Here is a 14923-nt window from a genome sequence, read left to right on the forward strand (position 1 = left end):
ATAGAAGGGTGTAGTAGCAAAATTTACTAAAAATAGGGACTGGGATAGGATATAGTTATTATTAAAAATAATTAAATAAATTTGTTTTTAACTGATTACTTAGTGATTAGTAACTTTTTTCCATATAAAATATATTTGTATTAACTATTAACAATATTAACTTGTAGCAGAACATTCTAAACTTTGACTTAAATTAGGTACCTAACTTATGTTAATTTTGTTGATTCTCTTTGACACATATAACTAAATAACTAATGTTAAACGATAACTTTCATTACTTTAATTATTTGAACAAAAAAAAAAAATCAAAATAATCCAATATGATCATTAAATTAAATAATTTTCAATAGGTTATAGCAGGTATATTATTAAACATTTAATAATATCAATTTTTAATATTAGTGTACCTATCACTGTTACAAACCTACTACATTGTTAATAGCTGGAGTTTCAATAACTGGTACAGGGTCTCCAGCAACCACTTGCTGGTCATTTTCTTCAAAATCTATTATTGTAATTATATTTTATATGTTTATAGGTATATTCTAAGACTCTAAGTCATGGTTTAGGTGGTAATTTAACTCACTAGCATTATTGTTGACAACTACTACATCATGTACAGCTACTATTTCATTTTGTACAGCTATAGGTGCAAACTCTTTTACAATTATAGCCCCAGTGCTCAGCAAAGCCGTTGAGTTTTTAATGCGCAGAGAGTTCAAAATGTATTTCACTTTCACGCTCCTTGTTGTGGTCAATCCTGCTCCCGACTGCTGTGTTATGATATGCTGTTTAATGTTCATTTTTTTCAGGTGTTCTATAAACAAATATTTAATTTGTACTTGAATAAAAAGTGAGAAGTTAGAACCATTATAAAATAATATTTTAGAAACAAAATTGAAATTAGTACATTCCGAAATATTGGTAATTGGAATTTTGAGTAGACCACTAGAATAAAAAAAAGTATTTAGTATTCTAGCATAAAAATACAAGTAAAAAGTATTTTTTAAGTATTTTGAATACATTGGTCAAAATCTATTTGAAAAGAATTTGAAATTCAAAAAAATCGTTTGACTAGTATATATTAGTATTTAATACAAGTATTCAAATAAGTACTTAACAAGACTGACAATATACTACATAATATACAACTTTTAATTAAAATGGGATTTAGGAATAATTATTAATTTATAATAATAGTTCTTTAAAACTTTTCTTAAAAACTTGTATGCTATGTGTAACTAATTTGATAACTAATAAGTAATAATAATATCGTTTTTAAATTTGAAGATTTTATATGTAAAAAAATATTTTAACAGACAACAAATAAAAACCTAAGACTTCAAAGAATTTAACAATTTATTGTAGTAAATACTTTAACATGACACTAGAACTTTATTTGTAATAAATACTAATATATAACATTTATAAATTATAAATTTCAGGGCTTAGAAGATCTAGCTAATGCATATATATTTTTAGTAAGTCTTAGAACATGCTAAGTAAGATACAATTTTGTTTCACACTTCCCTAATATCGTTTTTGTTTATTAAATTTTATTTTGCTAATTTTTGGATAGGTATTTTAAGTTTTTAGTGATATTTTACTTATTTTGAATTTTAAGTTCTATTTGTTTGCTATTTTAGGTTTATTCTCATATTCATATTTATGAAAATATTTACAGAATTTTCAGCATACCTATATCAATGTATAAATATTATATGATCTATATTTTTAGATTCTGAGCGGAGCGATAAATGTATTGATTTTACAGAATGATGTGTGTGTGTTTTTATTTAATTTTTAATTTTTGTATCTGTCATAACCGTTTGGGGCAGTAAAACTGCTTCGATTTTCTTCAACAGTATCTTGTTCGATGGGAAAGTGAATCTAGTTGGTGCATTCGGAAGGTTAATATTTAAAATTTTTTATAGCTCCCAATAGTTTTCAAAAGCGCCAGGAAAAACAACATAAAAATTAAGGAAAACGGTTTTTGACCAAATCGATTTTGGTTTTTGGCGTAGGTAACTTTAAAACAAATGATCGTAGATACATGAAATTTTTATTAGACATTTATATTAACATTTGCTATACACCATAAAATATTCAAAGTTTGTCTACCTTTATAAAAAAAAAAAATGTTTACAAGCAATTCAAATTAAATTTTTATGAGCATTTGATGTTCATATTTTTACAATATTGGTTACAATCGATTTTCATATAGCGGTTTTGTTATTTTATTGTTATTCAAAAACGAATAACTGTAGACATATGAAAATTTTACTGAATGTTTATATTTTCTTACTGCCCGCTGAAATATTTGTCGGCTAAAATATGGTTCTGCTAAAATACATATCCAATAAAAAATTTTTTGCTTAAAATATTTTTCGGCTAAAATGTGGTTCGGACACAATATTTTCGGATTTTGTATTACTTGATTTATTTTAATTAAATTGACTGAAAATTTCTTTTAAAATAGAACTATTATTTTATTTAAGTATTATTTAATTTAAAGTTTCAAATATCTATTAATTTATTTTATTTAAACTGATTGAAGAATTCTTGTAAAAATTATCTAGTATTTTATTTAATTATTCAAATTTTTCGACAACATAATTTTATTTTAAAATATTTGAACACATATTATTTTATTTAAAATTTCAAATACTATTAATTTAATTTATGTAAACGATTGATAATTTAATTTAAAAATTTGAACAACTATTTTATTTTATTGAAATTATTGAAATTTTCTTAAAATAAAATTATTAATTTAATCTATTTAAACGATTGAAATTTAATTTAAAAATAAAATTATTCTTTTATTTAATTTAAATTGTATGTGAATTTCAAATAACTATTAAATTATTTTATTTAAACAATTGAAAATTTAATTTAATATGAATTTATTTAATTTAATTATTATTTAATTTAAAATATTCGAATAATTTTTATTTTATTTTATTTAAATGATTGAAAATTTAAATTAAAATAAAATAAATTTTATTTAAAAATTTAAAAATATTAATTTATTTTATTTAAACGATTGAAAATTTAATTTAAAATAAAATAATATTTAATTTAAATAGAAGAAAATTTCTTTAAAATAAAACTATTATTTTATTTTATTTAAAGTATTAAAAAAATTAATTATAAAATAAGATTATTATTTTATTTAAATGATTTAAAATTTTAATTTAAAAATAAATTTAGTTTTTTATTTTATTTAAATGATTGAAGTTTTTCTTTAAATAAAATTATTAATTTATTTTATTTAAACAATTGAAATTTAAAATAAAATTTTTATTTATTTTAGTTAAATTGATTGGAAAAATTTAATTTTAAATAAAACCAGGTAGTATTTTATTTAAATATAACGATTGTAATTTTCCTTAGATAAAATTATTATTTCAATTTATTTAAATGATTGAAATTTAATTTTAAAATGAAATTATTATTTTATTTTATTTAAAGTATTGAATTTTATTTTATTTAAAATAATAATAAGAAAATTTAATTTAATTATCTTATTTTATTCAATTATTATTTAATTTAAAAGTTGAACAATTTGTATTTTATTTTATTTAACGCGACTCAAATTTCACTTATTATTATACTATAATATGGTCATGTAATATACCGTAGGAGACGAACATCAATTTTTACTACGCTAATACTTACAACAACGCGGCGGGCCCTAAGATAACCAACCAAGATATAATATAACCCAACACTGCCCTGGTCTAAGACACATCCTGTCCACAGCGCCAAAATTGTAACGGGCCACAACTACCGTTGTATTTGATGGATGGAATTGAATAAATCACTAAGATGTTTTGTAATAATTGTATTTATTTTATACTTAAGTAAAATATTTATGTTTCTTAAAATATTCTAAGTTCAAATAATTTAGAATTAAACTGTAATACAACGAGATGTGACTAGTATTTAGTGACTTGGCTGTTCAGATTGAGGCTGGCTGCTCGTCTGATGGACGCTTGTTCATCGACGTATCTCATCAAGTAGTTCTATTAGATCCCTACTATGGCATTTTTAGTATAAAAAATGGTATACGTGCCGCATACACCTGAGGTCATTTCGAACGCCATTCAAATAATCATACTATTTCTGGAATATAATATTTTGTACAAAACCATAATTTTTGTACTGCTGATTAAGTTTTTCTAGAATACCTATATCTATCATAGAATACTTATCATGTGTTTTGTAGCGTGTCATGCGATCATTATTACTATTACATTCACCTATGCGCGCCACCGGGGTTACGCGCTCACTGTAGCAATTAGATATATTATTACTATTATTCCTATTATTGCATGCCACTTGCTGTCATATTTAAATATATTAATTGATTACATAGTCACAGCTCGTTACAAACACATATAAAGCACATATCAACTAGCGACTTGTTGCTTGTAATTTGTATACTATTAAGTGCTTCAAATATCGGGACATGTTTCCATCCATAATATATTATATGATCTGAGTTATTAATGATATTAATGATAACAATTAACAGTTGATTATTACTAATATTTACTAAAGATCCAAAAGTCCGATAGGAATAGTTCTGTACCGACTCACATGACAAAATATTTGGTCATGCTGATTCGTATCGCAGTCTGAATTGCGCAATTTACCAAAATATGCAAAACTATGTATTTTAATTTTTATAAGATACCTATATGGCTACATGCTATGACCACATATTTTTTTCTTTATTACAGGTAATTTACGAGTATAATTTCTATTAGACAATTATATGATATGACCGGCGACTGTTATAATATTATATTGTTTATTTTTATAACTCAAGCCATATAAGTACTTTCCTGTACTAAAATAAAATAAAAATATAACACCTATAAGCAGTGGCGGATCAAGGGGGGGCAATGGGGGCACCACACTCCCCCTCCCATCACTGTATTTCCCTTGTGTTTTGCACTGTGTTTAGCCAATTTTGTAGCCTATTTTTGTCCCTTTTGTTCTTTTGCCTACTACCAAGGTACTCTACTCAATGATGTCACATAATATTATGATGTGTTAATTCTCGTGTAATTACTGAAGTAAATATTTTACATTTTTATAGTAGTAAAACCCAGATGCTGAATGGACTCATTGTATGCTTCACAGAGGCGCTTCCGTTAAAAAAAATGTCAACTGAATTAAATAAAGTACTTAGTGAATCTGTTAAAATTATTAATTTTATTAAATCTGGAATATTAGATAATAAATTGTTTTACAAAATCAGAGAATTAAATGTTAAATCACTTAAACTTCACTCAGAAATACGTTGGCTTTCTCAACGAAAATGCCTATTCAGACTATTACAACTTCGTCATGAAGTCTCAATGTTCATATTATACAAATTTTTTGTATTTTTTTATAATTTATTTTATTTATTTATCATGCATTTATTATTCAGTATTGAATTTTATAAAAATTCAATTATAAAATTGATTTTAATAAAAATATTATTTATTTATGGCATACCTACTTGATATTATTTTTATAAGCAGGGGGTTGCATACCCAATAAAGTTTAAATTTATGGGTCACCATTGCAAAAAGTTTGAGAAACACTGGTGTACACCATATAACCGAGTGCACATTGCGAAAGAACGTACCAACGTATACAACAATATAAAGGAGCACTTACTACGAACATTCATTAAAGATAATATATAAGCTATTAATGAATATATTCTATAATTATACCACGTTTACAAGATAAATAATTAGCAAGATGGCTTAATCGAATAACAAGCCATTTGTTTAATTCAAAAAATATATTTAACAAAAATACTTTGGATAATTTAAAATGGTTTTATGGTAAGTGAACTATAGTTAAAATATTATATTAGTATTTGATGAATTTGATGAATTCATACACAATTGAGATATAATTCATAACAAGTAGATATTTAAGCTTGTAAACTAATCTAAAATTGTTTTGTAGTAAGTAAACCGTCATTGGTATCGCCATGCAAAGTCCCGCCAGTGGTATTTAGTGAGCGTTCACCTCGTTGTTTTTCATAATTATTTATTATATAATCAATATAAAATATTGAAACCAACAACAAATTGTTTATAGTTTATTCTTTTACAAAAAATGTTCTTACAATATTGTCCTTGATTATAAATTGCTAATCACTAAAAATTAATTTATAATTTTTTATACATAATTATATAATAATATAATCATTATCATTCATCTTCGCCCTAGTGGTCTGGAATATTTTGCTGGTTATTATACAGTACATATATGGATGTTATGTGCTCCTTAAAAATAGGTCTGAGTTTATGAAAAAGTATTTGGTTTTCCTAATATGTGAGTGCAACGCTCAATTTAAGGATATTAACAACATTGCATGTCGATATCTAATCAAGAATTATTTATAAAATTATTCTATTTGCAAAAGTATATTGAAACATGTGTCGATTGAAGGTATAAATAGTATCAGATGAATCAAATAATAAATAAATGAGTGGTTCTCAAAATACTAACGAGGTGAGAGCCATGATCACATTGTGACCACTGACGGGATAAGGTATAAAGGTATAGTTACAATACATTGGTAGTTGATTAAAAATATTTAACTATAATGTGATATATTGCAAATCTTTGTAACGGTTAAATTCTGTCAAATTCTAATTTTGATTATTATTTATTAAATTTGTTTTGCATATAAGTAAATATTTCGAAGACCAAAAAAATTAATTGATAAAAAAGCATATTTTTGCATATTTTAATAATATTTTTAAGGAATATTCAAATGTTTAAGAGAATATAAACATAATATTTTGGATATTTTAAGAGAAAATAAATCTGTTATATACTTATGAGTATTTAAAATATTAATATTTCAAAATTATCATAATTCAATTAAAAATTAAAATATCATAAAAAACCAACAAAATAACACAAATAATGTTGTTACCTTAAAGTTTGATAGAACACACTAAAATCAAAACTAATAGCATACTATTGAAACCAGTGAACGGAAATTTACAATGTTGTACGTGTTCAAGACGGTGACAACATATGTGGGAGTGATGTCCCCTTATCTTATTTCTACCAACGAGGATTGACGCACTGCTGGTATGATGCATCCCAGTCAATTTAGAGCACTGATTCTGCATTTAGCACCAGTTTCCTATAGATAAAATGATTCCTTCATCTGATGCAGATTTGTGTTTTGATATTTTTACAGCATCTGTAAAAAGATACAAACAATTTCTTAATGATATTGTCTGTATAAAATTATAAATAATAAACAAATAAGTAATTAACAAGTTATAAGTGAAATTTTCAAAGACATTTGTTGTCTCCGTCTTACAAGTGCGTAACATCACAAATTGTACATTTAGCAGGAGACATGTAGCATAGTTAGTTTAAAAATTAATAGAATTCACCTGTCATACAATTTAAAGGTAGGATAATTATCTAGGCAATCTCATTGGTTTTTTATTATATTTTAATTTTAAAGCGAGTTATGAGTATTTTAAGATGTACAAACCATTTACAATTTTAAAATCCACGTAATTTAATTTACAATTTAAATATAATAAAAAGCCGATGGGATTGCCTAATAATAATTTTACCTTTAAATTTGATAATAGGTCTGTTATATATTATAAAGTGCAACACTGCAATTTATTAATTTTGTCTAGTGATAATGGGCACTTACTTTTTGTCAATATGGAAGTTTACTGTTCTAAAATACAATATAAAAATATGTCATAACCAAATGTGTACCTTCTTAAAAAAGTAACCCTTTTACATCCAGCAAAGTTGTACACTACACAACAAATTGGGGACGAAGATGAGGAAAGATAAAACTGCAGAATTGGAAGGAAGTGCATCAAATATTGCGACAGGTAATAATATGGCGTCATATATTGGACTTAACCACATGTAATTTCATCACCACTCTAGTGAATGGAAGACTTTCAAATTAAAGTTGACAAATAGCTTTATTGCTGGTGATGTTTCATGTGACGTAAAAATGAAAGCCAATTTAATAACTGCGCTAAGTGATGAAACATTGTCTTTGCTCGCGAGTTTATGTGTGCCTTTAGAAATTGAAGTAAAATCATTCAATGATCTAATTAAATTATTAGATGCACATTTCACGCCTGTAAAATCGTATTTTGCTGCCAGATATGAATTCTACAGAGCAGAAAAAAACCCAATGGAAACTGTTGCAGAATGGGCTGCCAGAGTCCGCACCTTATCCATACCTTGTGGTTATGGTAGTGAACTAAATATTGTTTTGAGAGACATTTTCACTCTCTGTCTTGAAAAACAATTCAAAGAACGCCAGTTTGAAGCAAAATGCCAAGGAAATGGCAAATAAAAATGCTACAAAAAATAATCAAGAACCCAATGAAGTAAATTTTGTAAAAGGAAACAAATTTACCCACATGAAATCCACCAAGAAAACAACCTATAAACACCATCCAAAAATCTTAAAGAAGGATCAAGCAAGCAAAACTCACAAACAGAAATGTCAAGTACGCGGTCGACAAAATCCTAAATTGAATGATTGTAAGTATAAAGGTTATACATGTAATTTATGTCATTTAGTAGGGTATTTAGCTCCCATGTGTAAAAATAAAAATAATTTTAATCAAAAAAATAAAACTTTTAATACTCATTATGTAGAAAATAAAAATAATAATTCTGATGACGATGAAATTTTTCTTGGTGTATCAGACAATTTTAAATTAATATCTGAACCAAATAATGAAGCATTAAAACCTTTAGAACTAAATGTACAACTGAATGACATAAACATTAAATTTCAAATTGATACAGGTAGTTTACATTCTCTTATAAGTGTAAGTTGTTATTTAGAAATTTTTAGTCACGTTAAATTAAATGAAAATGATATTGTTTTAAAAGATTATATTGGTGAACACTTTAGGTAAACTTAATGTAAATTTTACTTGAAACTCTAATAAAGGCCAAATTGCTCTTTATGTTATTAAAGATGGAGGGACCTCCACTAATTGGGAGGAATGATTTAAAAAAATTTAATTTATCTGTAACTCAACATGTTAATAATTAAATTATTATTATAATTTAAATTTGTCATATAATATGGATGAACCTAAAGATATTAAGTCATTATGTCATAAGTACTCTAAGGTCTTTGAAAAAGGTTAAGGCACTTTCTCAAAATATAAAATCACTCTTTATATAGACAAAATTCTACACCAAAATTTTTTAAACCTATATTTGCACTCTTTGCATTAAAAAACAAAGTTGAAATAGAAATAAATAATTGGTTAAAAATGGTGTTTTGATTTCTGTTGAACATTCCAAACAGGCAACACCTGTCGTTCCAGTTTTAAAACCAGACAATACAGTGAGACTATGTGGGGATTTTAGTGTAACATTGAACCCTATCTTGCAAGGAATACCTTTTACCTAAAATTGACTATTCATTCACAAAACATACAAATGGTGTTTATATTAGCAAAACTGATCTCAAAGATGCATATGCACAGTTAATTCTATCTGAAGAGTCTAGAAAATTAGTTGTAATAAATACACATTTTGGGTTAAACTCTTACACTGGGTTACCATATGGCATAATTTGTGCTGCTAGCATATTTCAACGAGTCTTAGAACAAACTATTGGGGACATGGATGGTGTCACCGTCTTTCAAGATCACATATTATCTATATCTGGTAAAACTAGATCAGAAAACATTGATAGATTAGAAATTGTATTAAATAAACTTCAAAATTCTGGTTTAAAAGTTAAAGTTGAAAATGCAAATTTCTTAAAAATTCCATGAATATTTGGGCCATATTTTGGATAAAAACGGTATACATAGCACTGAAAAACATATTGAAACCATTAAAAATGTTAGTGTACCTAATTCCTCATCTGAGTTAAAAATTTTTTTAGGTATGGTTACTTACTATATCAAATATATACCGAATTCAGCTGAACTTTTAGAACCACTATATCAATTGATTAGAAAGGAAGAGGATTTTATTTGGTCCAATAAGTGTAATAATACTTTCAATCAAATTAAAAAACTGCTAACAGAGGTTTAGCAAACTTTGATTCTAAATTACCAATGAAGTTAACTGTAGATGCATCCGGCATTGCGGTCGGTGCTATTTTATCGCATGTCTATAGTGACAATACAGAAAGACCAATAGCATCTGCATCACATTTATTAACAAAAGCTGAACAAAAATATCCACAGTTAGAAAGAGAAGGGCTAGCAATTATTTTTGAGTCAAAAAATTTCATGATTTTCTATTTGGAAAACACTTTACATTAGTAACAGATAATAAACCCATAGCACACATTTTAAATTCTAAAAAGGGTATTCCCACCAAAGCTGCAAATCGTTTACAGCGTTGGGCTTATATTTTGATGGCGTATGAATTTAATATTAAATGGGTTTCTACCAATAATAATCCTGCAGACTATTTATCTAGATTATCCATACAGAGTAAACCTATAGACATAGAAGCAAACACTAATTATTTAAATTTTATTAATGATGAATCAAATTGGATTTTAGACTGGTCCAAAATTAAAAAAGCAACTAGAACTGATCCTATTATTTCAAAAGTCATTGATTATGTTTCTAATAATAATTGGCTGATCGATTCTAACAAAGATCCGAATATAATACCCTATTACAAAAGAAAAAATGAGTTAACTATAGAACAAAACATTTTAATGTGGGGTTATAGAGTAATAATTCCTGCCAAGTTTAGAAATAAACCATTACATCAGTTACATGAGTCACACCAAGGCACAACCAAAATGAAAATTTTGGCTAGAGCCTATTTTTGGTGGCATTTACTAGATAGTGAAATTGAAAAATTAACCAGTTTGACCGAATGTCAATATGTGAAGCATGAACCGAAATATTTGTCTGCTAAAATACTGTCGGCTATAATACCGCTAGCTGAAATATTTGTCGGCTAAAATATGGTTCTGCTAAAATCCATGACTAATAAAAAATGTTTCGTTTAAAATGTTTTGTTTAAAATATTTCGACATTAAACATTATCTAATTACATACTGACGACATAGTTCAAAGCAAACAAATGACTCAAATTCAAAATAGTGGAAAGAGAGATATTACTTATGAGTTAAATGAAAAAGTGTTTGTGAGGGATTATAGATCTCCAAGTCCTAAGTGGAAATCAGCTGTTGTAACAAAAGTATTAGGTACTAGAAACTATCAGGTCACCATAGATGATGAAAATCTCATTTTGAAGCGTCATGTAGATCAAATGTTAAAAAATAAAGAATCCAATCATAAACAAATTTCCAATGTAATTTCTGATTCAAATAATAATAATAAAAATCCAATTTTTGAAATAATTCCTAATTATAATAATAATCAACAAAGACCTAAGAAAACTATTAGGAAACCACTTAAATATGATCAAGAAAATTTTCATTTTTATTAAATTATATATTTGTCAAATTTTGTATTGTTATTACATACACATTTATAATTTTATTACATTATCTTATAATGTTTATTTGTAATATAAAATATTAAGTTTTTTCATATTGTATTCTTTTTTTTTTAAGCGGTGAAGTGTTATATGTATATTAAGTGCAGTACTGCAATTTATTAATTTTGTCTAGTGATAACGGGCACTTATTTTTGTCAATATAGAAGTTTACTGTTCTAAAATACAATATAAGAAATATGTCATAACCAAATGTGTACCTTCTTAAAAAAGTAATCCTTTTACATCCAGCAAAGTTGTACACCACATAACAAGGTCAATTTACACTAACCAGTAACTTATAAACTAACAGAGCTAAACGTGTTCTGCTGAGTGTAAAATTTGTTATGTTATGCACTTGTATGACGGAGACAACAAATGCCAGTATAATGTTCTCCTAACATAGAATATTCAAAATGTTTATAGAATAATTACCAAAAATAGCTTTGATGGATAGCGCTATGATTAATGGGTAACGTATGAAAATTGTTCTTGTTTCTCAAACCATAATAGGTACACTTAATCAAGATGTTATCACCAACAACTATTTTTAAAATCTTGTTAATGGTTTTGAGCAAATTTTACCTCTAAGCTGGGGCAGGTCACTAACCTGTAAAATACATATTATACAAAAATTAGATATAAAGACTTAATATAAAAATATTAAATATTTTAAATTTTAAATATAAAACTAAAAACTATAAACATTATTATTGATAATGACTCATTATAAATGAGGAATAGGCTTATATATATATTATCATAGTCACAATAGTACACATAAACACATACAATTGTTGGCATATATAACACACAATGTTAAGTTTGTTAGTTGCCGACATGGTTTAAGATAGACTGGTTGAGCGTCAACATATGTTAAGATTACTGGAAAAGTAACCATGCAATGAACTCATATTAATTTGACAGTTGGTGCCAATTAGATTCAACTTCTATATGTTGTACAAAACTGTGCTAACAGTAATATTATTGTATTTTAATATTATGTATATTTACTATTTCTAATTTCTCATAGGTATCTCAATTATTCATGACTATGACTATACAATCGCTCAAGAGTTAGTGAATTAACCTAAGCACTTTCTCTTGCTATTTATCGTTCAACATGCAACCATTCTATCTTAAACCGTGGTTCCGGGGAACAAGTTTAGCAGTTACAATACCTATGGATGACCATATAATAGTTCATAATATTCTTTCGTTCTACTATAGTCTATTCAGAATAAGAGCACACCACATTTATGTAGCAAAACCGGACATCTTATTCTGAATGGAGTATATATTTAATACCTATGTAACTAATATTATTGTAATTTATTGAGTAATAATAAAACAAATCAACTGAAACTTATTATTTGATCTATGTTTCCTGAAGCTCTTGTTTTATGGTTAAAAATATAATTCAAAGGGCACTAAAAACCCCTACTGAATTATCTAAATATAACAGATTCCCTAACCCCATTACATTAGCAAAAAAACAAAGTGATCTTACATAAAAAATCGGCTCGTATATATATGTTTACAAGATAATTTATTTATGATTTTTATATTTTTATCTAAGTGGTTATTATACAAGCATGGAAGCATATTGTGGTATTATAAAACCGGCCAAGTGCGAGTCGGACTCGTGCACGAAGGGTTCCGTACCATCATCAGCTATAAACATGTCGGCAACTCTGCTTATATTATATATTCTAGGATTTTTAGTAATTGTTGTTATAGCGGCAACAGAAATACATAATCTGTGAAAATTTCAACTTTCTAGATTCACGAGATACAGCCTGGTGACAGACGGACGGACAGACAGCGGAGCCTTAGTAATAGGGTCCCGTTTTATCGTACGGAACCCTAAAAAGTGAAATTATTGAAAAAAAGTGATGAAAATAATGATATATCTTTTATATAAATGTACTTAAATCAGTATCATATACTCATAGTTGTCAAATAAAGACAATACATTTGGGTACCTCGGCACATAAATATAGAAAGCAACAGAGAAATTAAAAACACATTTCATGATTGGCAAAATTAGAGTTTAAACAGAAAAGAAAAAATATAATTTACACATAAGTACCTAATGGCTAAAGAGAAACCCCATCAGTGTACAACCAGTGGCGTTAACTTAACAGTTTAACACTTAATAAAAACAGTAAGCTACAAATATGTATGTGACCTCAGAAAATACAATATCCCGTCAGTATATAAATTATTTATATTAACTTTAAGCTTCTAGTTATAGTGGAGAATAATACATTATAACTGCAAAATATGCCTAACAATAAACCAGTATTAATAAATATTAATAATCAAAATAAAAATGATATAAATGTGATAAATGCATCGGCCATACCTTAATAAATTAATACCACTAATGGTCGACCAATACTCACATGTGAATGTATTGAGAGGCCGATTTAATCTGAGCAACCACTTAGCCACAAACAACAGACGAACAAAATGCACAATAGTACAATACTAACTCTCAACACTGACTGTTAGAACAACAAACACCCTAAATGGGAAAGAAAGACAGATTAATATGTATAATTTGCATGTTACCTCGAACAATAATTACCGGACAGCGTAAAAATTCACTAGAACATGAATTAAATTTATACAGCACAAAACATGAAACATGAGTGTGCACCGTATGCTTCGACCGCAGCTGCGAACACGCTGCAAGCTGAGCTAAAAACAGAAAAGAAAGCAATGAATATTACAAAAAAACGGTTTTTGGATACGATCGGACTACAATCCATCAAACAGGAACGGCTGACGAAAATCAGACGAATAACGAAAAGGCATTCAGAACCGCCTTCTACATACGAATGGTTAACAATACAGACGTTCGATGGCACCGAAAGTTTTACTCTAAATTATACACGAAAAATTAGACGAACTTCTTTAAAGTTTAAATACAATATTATAAAAACACGAAAAACAAACAATTTTGCTACAATGCAACGTTCACGGAACAATGTCTGTGAAGATAACAGTTCTCGTACATTTACCAATTATCAATTCTGATAAGGCAGGTGACGGTATAATCGCATATTCTCATAAGCGTACTCACGGGGAAGGCAGGGGAAGCAGCTGCCTCCCCTGCCAGAATTTTCGCTTCCCCCAGATCGAATACATTAATACCTACCAATTTTTGATAATACATATTATATAAAAAATAATAATAATATTATGTTCAATATTGGTATACTGATCATAGATAATAAAGATCTATCTTTTATTATCTATGATACTGATATGCTATTTGAAAATAGTAAATGTTTTAATAATATTAAAATCGACAATAATATTATATTATATTTGATAAGAACAGCTACAAGTTTCAACTATGGGTTAACTGGTTTCTTCTTTGAAAATA

At 26.9% G+C, this 14923-nt stretch overlaps 1 protein-coding gene across 1 annotated transcript; it reads right to left on the reverse strand.

Annotated features, from left to right (window-relative positions):
- Positions 1–362: 362 nt before the first annotated feature.
- Positions 363–14044, reverse strand: LOC107885685. The gene is made up of 5 exons (XM_016809357.2): positions 13935–14044; positions 11962–12136; positions 6962–7237; positions 587–817; positions 363–505 (listed from the first exon to the last, which is right to left on the reverse strand). Exons 4-5 carry the CDS (start codon positions 801–803, stop codon positions 417–419), a joined length of 306 nt encoding a protein of 101 aa, XP_016664846.1. The 5' UTR covers positions 804–817; positions 6962–7237; positions 11962–12136; positions 13935–14044; the 3' UTR covers positions 363–416.
- Between the last annotated feature and the right edge of the window lie 879 nt (positions 14045–14923).

The sequence above is a fragment of the Acyrthosiphon pisum genome, chromosome X (genome assembly GCF_005508785.2).
Source record: "Acyrthosiphon pisum isolate AL4f chromosome X, pea_aphid_22Mar2018_4r6ur, whole genome shotgun sequence".
NCBI lineage: Eukaryota > Metazoa > Arthropoda > Insecta > Hemiptera > Aphididae > Acyrthosiphon > Acyrthosiphon pisum.